The sequence below is a fragment of the Punica granatum genome, chromosome 8 (genome assembly GCF_007655135.1).
Source record: "Punica granatum isolate Tunisia-2019 chromosome 8, ASM765513v2, whole genome shotgun sequence".
Taxonomy (NCBI): Eukaryota; Viridiplantae; Streptophyta; class Magnoliopsida; order Myrtales; family Lythraceae; genus Punica; species Punica granatum.
The window spans coordinates 18,145,774-18,152,874 of record NC_045134.1 but is presented as its reverse complement, the minus strand read 5'-3'; the positions used below and the strand labels follow the sequence as shown (position 1 = coordinate 18,152,874).

At 37.7% G+C, this 7,101-nt stretch overlaps 1 protein-coding gene across 1 annotated transcript; it reads left to right on the top strand.

The window, feature by feature from the left end:
- Nucleotides 1–1,328: 1,328 nt before the first annotated feature.
- Nucleotides 1,329–2,589, top strand: LOC116188634 (non-specific lipid-transfer protein-like protein At2g13820). The gene is made up of 3 exons (XM_031518110.1): nucleotides 1,329–1,874; nucleotides 2,059–2,109; nucleotides 2,255–2,589. Exons 1-3 carry the CDS (start codon nucleotides 1,541–1,543, stop codon nucleotides 2,386–2,388), a joined length of 519 nt encoding a protein of 172 aa, XP_031373970.1. The 5' UTR covers nucleotides 1,329–1,540; the 3' UTR covers nucleotides 2,389–2,589.
- The last annotated feature ends 4,512 nt before the right edge of the window (nucleotides 2,590–7,101 follow it).

Sequence of the window (7,101 nt, the reverse complement as noted above, 5' to 3'; positions counted from 1 at the left end):
ATCTTCAACGCTTATAGCGAACAATTTTATGATTAATAGAATATAAAGATATTAGTTTAAAATATGTAATAGAATCTTGTTATATATAATGAATTAAAAAATTGTGAAAATACCTATAAAAAAATGTTAGTGTGAAAATGAACTACTTAATGAAGAACCGTCCAACTATATTTTTTTCTATTGAGATTTTGTTAAGAATGCTTTAGTTATTGAAGCTTTCTTGCAGATTTCTTACATCACCGATTTCCTTTCCCTATTTTCCCTTCGAACTTTCATTATTTCATTCACCCAAAAAATTTACATTTCTCTTTATTTTCCCTATTTTACGATTTTGGTATGTGAACTCCAAGATTTCTCCAACATTATCACAGTAAATCTTCTATTGAAAGCATAGTAAATTTCACTTACCAATTATGGAGAGCAAGGGCTCGCCGTGTCATCCATGCTTTGACGACTGTTGAAGCGTGAAAGAACGAGGCGTTCACTGCCACGGTTGCGCTCACGCTTCCGGCACCTGCCTCGGAAATTGAGCATGGCCTATGTGATATATTGACAACGAACTCCTAGATCGGGTTGGGGACAAAATTTTCTTGCCATCTCAGTATCTATTAGTTAGTGATCCCTGAATACTTGAGCACCTTCGATCGCCTACCATGATTTGCATGTTATTTTAGAGAAGGTCTATGTTACTGTGAATTTTCAAGGTTATACCCTTAAATTCTTTTCCCTCTTAATTTAGTGATGCATAGGGCAATGGATCATTATTCATGCATCATTGGAATGGAAAGCCTGTATGGATTAACTCGGTGTAGTGGTTGAAGCTCTGTATGACTTCTCTGGATCTCCTCCACAGTTAATAAATTCATTTCAAATTGATGACTTACGCCCCATAAAATATTGGAATGTGTCCAACTAATTCTATCATTAGAAATGTATTTGCTGAGGTTGGAAAAATCCAGCCTCAAGCACGTAAACAGGATTTACTTTTCATGGTTGTCCAGAAATATTCGAACTCGACTATACTAAGTCCAAGACATCATGATCGTTATAATGAAAAGTACCCATTTGAATCTGATTCTCCAGCCAAATTTCCTTCCACAAGAACTCAATTTTATTCGTTCGCCGAACTAAACCACAGAAAGAAAAAGGGAAAAGAACGGCAACATGGAAAGCTCCGAAGAGAGACACGGACACGTCCAATTGAACACTGTTGTTTGCTTCTTTGCGTCCCACTGCAGGCTCCACAAAAAGTCTCCTCTTTTGAAACAGTCCAATGAACCACAAAGCAAATCCTCTTTCACTTTAAACAGATTCAATAATTAGATAAATAGGTGTGCAAAGGTAGCTCACCGGCAAAAACGATGTTTGATCGCCCATAGAATATTACCTTGTCTTTTCTTCCACCGTCTCGGCTACTTAAGAGCCCAAACTCCCCGGTCTTCCTCCCCACGCTCCACGGTTGCAGGAAAACAAACAACTCCGAATCCAAATACTTCATTCCTTGTCAGTTAAGCAAACTGACAACACTAAACCCCCTGAAATGGCCAGAAGGAGAATGAAGATAGGCCTCGTTGCTGTCCTGGTTGTGGCAGCAGCAACCCTCTGGGCCGGTGCGGCGGCGCAGTCGAGCCTGGACTGTACCAACGTGCTCATCAGCATGTCCCTGTGCCTCAACTACATCAGTGGAAACTCGTCCACCCCGTCCTCCAACTGCTGCTCACAGCTCGCCAGCGTCATCCGGTCACAGCCCCAGTGCCTCTGCCAGGTCCTCAATGGGGGCGCCTCCTCCCTTGGCATCACCATTAATCAGACCCAGGCCATGGCCCTTCCTGGCGCCTGCAACGTTCAGACCCCATCTGTCAGCCTCTGCAATGGTGAGTGAATTGACTGAAAGGTGGAAGTTCAAATTAGCTTTCCCAATAGGTCACTTCCTGCCATTCTGCCTCGTGATGCTTAGACTTAGAGTGTAATTTATCATATAGCATTTTATATCATGAAGTATTTATTCCTCGTCCTTTTTCCTGCTTTCTGACTAAAGTCGTGTCTTTGGACGAGCAGCTGCTTCTCCTGCCGGTTCTCCTACTCGAACTCCTCCCACAGTTCCTTCAGGTACAGAGCATACTGTTCTAACTGTTCACACCCTTTACTACTACTCAAAACTCAGAGCAATCTTTTACTATCCCGGGTGAAATTAAGAATCTTAATAGAGAAACCATATATCTTCTGTCACTAATGTCAGTGTTTCTATGTATAGGAACTGGATCGAATACTGTTCCATCCACAGAAGGAGACGGCTCGTCAGACAGAACATCCATGAGGCTCTCTGCTCCACTCTTCTTCGTCCTGCTCTTTGCTGCTTCATATGGCTCCACCTGGTCGACCTACTAAAATTGCACTTTTGCACACCAACAGATATGTTTATGCATTCTTTATTTATAGTTAGCTTGAGTTTTGAACCTTTTCAAGAGAGTTGTTGATTTCGTACAATTTTTGGTTAGCCCCTCGAGGGCTGATACATACACCGAATTGTATTGCTGAAGAGAATCTCTTCTCTTCCCATTGCTTAATAAAATTTTATCTATGGTTGTCTGAATACATAATATGCAACATGAGTTCTCCACAAGAGGTTTGACAGCAACTGAGGCAGAAATAACACAGAAATAATGTAAATGCCTATATAAAGACGCACCTTCTCATTATCATACATATCAGGGAGTACAGATCACCAACCGTACGCCTGAACAGAAAAAATCATTGGTCAAAGATGGACAAGATAAAGAAATAAAAGCCCCCTTCAGACAGGATCAGAAATCATTTTGTTAGTTGAAAGAATCAAACTTTGCCTCAAACTCATCTCAACCCAACCCATCCCTATCATGCTGAGATTCCAACAGGTTTTTACAGTATTAAGACCATAATCATGATAAAGCTTCCTGGGGAGAGCTTGAATCAAAGATTGAGAGCATTACTCAACCTTCTGTAAATGTTTGCCAGGCACTGAATCTTCAACCATTCAGGATGTAGCAAGACAACACATCGAAAACTTTCAGTATTTCTGAGATGCAGAATAATATTCTTATTGTTCTCGAGTAACTGTAGGATAGTGTAATCTTCAAGCAATTACATATTGTCAATGTTGTCTGGCCAGTACTTAATGAACCATTCCCCTTAAGACCAGAACTGGGAGACTGAGGCACATATAATTTTACTGACACAGCTACACTTTACATATCGCGAAAGACTGGAGAAACTCGGGAAAAATCCGAGGTCGACCGGTCATATCGCTCTCCTTGTAAAAGTTTATGGCACGTCAGACATGTGATCTTGACTTTATCTTATCATTCATTGAAGGATATGGAAATGACAAATATATATACATCTATATGTATGTCGTTTACAATACACAATGGCAATGCAACAGTTGTTGGAGTTGTTCAGTGGATAAGAGGCTGAACATCACCATGTCGCGGGTCCTGCCCTTGAGCACACAATACTTCTAAGTCTTGACCAATTCGACGTCCGGTTCGATTTTAAAAACTATGCCTATAATGCCTTTCTCCACCACAGCAGTTTCCATGGGGTAGATAGGTCTCATGTGTTGTAGATGTAAAAGGCGATTAAGGGATCTATTCGCCCCTTTCCCATGCCTTCTTATCCTCACCTCACCATGCCAAGAAGATTAAATCTCCATGTCTCAAATATGCACAGGCTATATAGTGCTCCCCCTTGATGGAACCTCCTTTGAGGAGAAAGCCATTTCTCAACAAACGAATGATTACGACTCCGAACTCATATGTTATGGCCATTGCAAAAGTAATATGTGGGTGCTTCATGTGAGGGAAGAGCTCAATGAAAAACAATTGGTCATCATCAATTGGGAGGGAGGTTGATGTCTCTCCCTCAGGGATGATGAGAGCTATAGCGTATGAGCACATCCTGTAATAGGTCTATCAGGATTAGTAATTGAGGCACAATGTTAGCGCAATGAAGTAGCAGAGTTACCCGTACCAATGGTAGCTTTTATAGCATCTATAGGATTTAGATTCGTCTTTTCCTTATAGTTGATCAGTAAACCACCTAAATCTTTAATCGGGACATGATACTAACCTTTATAGGGACTTAGGGACTTATCATGGGCCCTATTACAACTCCATGGCTCGCAAGCCAAGGCATTGCTCAAACTCGATACCTTCCCTGGTCATTTACTGAAAGTCAAAGGGTCTTACACTGTATATATACATATATACACGGGTACATTAGCATTTACGTCTATCCACATGTACAACATGATCATACATCCATTCCACATTCATCCCATCATACATATCACATGAAGTGTAAATTGGGCCAAGCGGATCCTAGACCAAAATTGGGCCTTAGGCCCGAAAATCTGAAATGGGCCTAAGGCCCCTAGTTTAGAAAAATTCTTTTAAGTTATTTTCCTAATTCTAGCAAGTTTTATTCATTTCTATCTTTATGTGGGTTTTTTTTTCCAATTTAATTAGGGCCAAGTTAATATCATTAACCACATTAATCCCCAAAGACTAGAATAATTCATATTTCGCTTGAGGCCAAAATTGTTTTTTTTCAATTAATCCTAAGACTCCTCTACGTGGGTTTATTAGAGACCCGAATCCCATGTAATTAAGGTCGAATTTGATTACGTGATTAACCAGTTTGAACTTCAACTGACCAATTAATACTCAAATTGACACTTCAATCGTGCAAATTACATTCGGCCAATACTTTAAACAATCAATTAATTAATTCAAGCCTAGCTTATCAATTCTAATATATATATATATATATATATTTTATATATAATATATAAAAGCGAAAGAAGAGCAAAATCGTGATAGCTCTATTTGAGAACTCTCAGCTCTTAGTGAAATGAGAGATCTCCTTCATTCGATAAGAGCTCACATTTCAGTTATTTCCTTAACTCGTGGTACAACGTCCATTCACGTTCCCTGGACATGCATCAGATACTTAATACCAAAGGAAAAATTAATGACATCAAATAAAAATAATTAAAGAAACGACCAAAAACAATACATATAGGCCAATTAATTTTGTATTACCAAACGATATTTATTTTAATTTTTATTCTTGATTATGCTATCAATGATCTGTCTCCGTGGGTGCATTACATTTACTCATTATCGGGATTTTCTAGATGATGATGATCTGCCTGAGTACATGCATGACATTTACTTATTGGGATCTTCTAGATATCGGCTTTTTATTATTCTCCCCATCAATAGCTAACTCTTTTCCTATCTCTTTCCTCAGTTTCCATCAATTGCACGTACGGTGTCGGGAAGCAGCGAATGAAGTACCTCTGAGAAGCCCTCCCCTCTATCATTGTCGTCTATGGACGGGTAGATTTCAGCCCTCGCACTATTAATAAAATATGTTACATTATTCGTTGATCTTTATTTTCTGAAATATTGAAGAATCCCTATTGAAGTTTTTCAGAGATAGGGAGAGCCAGCATGCATTGTTCACAAGAGTGGTTGGGGGAGATTTCTTACTGGATTCAACAAAAATCAATCTTGAATCAAGTCAAATCTTTGGAGCTTTATGCATGGTAGGTAGTTAAGCTCTGATGGACTTCAATCCATTATTGATTTCATTTCTTGAACTTGAAAGTGCCGTTGTTAATTATCCAAAAAAAAAAACAAAAAGAAAGTGCCATTGTCTCAGTTTCTAGGCGCATTTAATGGCTCATCTAGCATTATCTTCGTGTGATTGAAGGTATTGTAATAGGACGGTCATTTACGGGCAATTCTAGGGTGCAATCAATAAAATTAGTTGATCATACCATCAAGTAATTTACCAAACATGTGAATAAAAAGTTAAGAAATTTATTAAAAGATAAAGTAAAAAATTTTCGAAATGTGTGTAATTTATTTTAAAACGTGTGTATAATATCTTAAGATCTGTGTAACTCATCTTTTTTTTTGTTAGCAATTTCCTTCCCGTGTTAGTAATTTATTAGAAATTTATGTACCTTACTATAAATTTGAGTAATTTATTTTGATTGTATGGTATAACTAATTGCACCCTAAACCTTTCCGTCATTGATGCTTCAGCTGCAAAAGACCGATTTGCCGAAGGAAAAAAAAAAGAAAGAAAATTAGAAAAGACCGATTTAAGATAATAAAAAAATATGCAGACTTTATCTCTTCAGTGTCTGCACAACCCGAAGAAGAGATTTCTTGATTTTGGTACTTCTCTATGCGACTTTTACGCCATCCCTTTCCACGATTAATCCATGGATGCTACAAGACAATACGAATATTATACATGTCGTGTCGTTGGAGGAGGAATTCGTGCAGGGAAAAATTCTCTTCGGCATTTATCAACAAGACTATCTCTCACAATTATTGAAACTTTCTTTTTTAGCATTTTATAGCAAGGGGGAAATTCTCCGGCCCCGAGGGGAACTGCTCCCACTAGCCATCTCGGGGACGTTGGATCTATATAGAGCCTTCCCTTAGGGCGGGTGAAATTGCAATTGTAAGGTTATGGTGAATGTATATGTTGCATATGTATATAGTAGCAGGTGTAATATATTTCTTCCTTTGGATTCATAAATTGGCTATGTGTAATTTCAAATATATATATATATATATATATATATATACCTTCTTTTTGGTGGAATTAATACAGGACACACTTTTACATGCTTACATGCGATTTTTAGAAAATTAAGTACTGAAATTATTCTCAATGTTTTCGTGTATTTTGTATCATCAAGTATTAACTATAATATATAAAAACTAAAGAACAACGTCGTGAAATCGCTACTTATTCAAAAATATAGGACCGTCATCTCCTCATTCAAATAACTTTTGATCACTGTTGTTATATAAATTATACTACATTTTTCTTTATGTTCAATTTATCATATATTTATTCAAGTTCCACGTTGTTTGTATTGTATTGAAGAAATCAAGGACCAATTTACTTCGAGAAAATTTTCATTAAAATATGGAAAACTATAAATTATGTGTTTACTTACCTAAATGAAAGAGCACTTTTTAAGGAAAAGTTGAATTTTGTGATTTCTCAAATTCAAAGCAATTTGAGAACTAC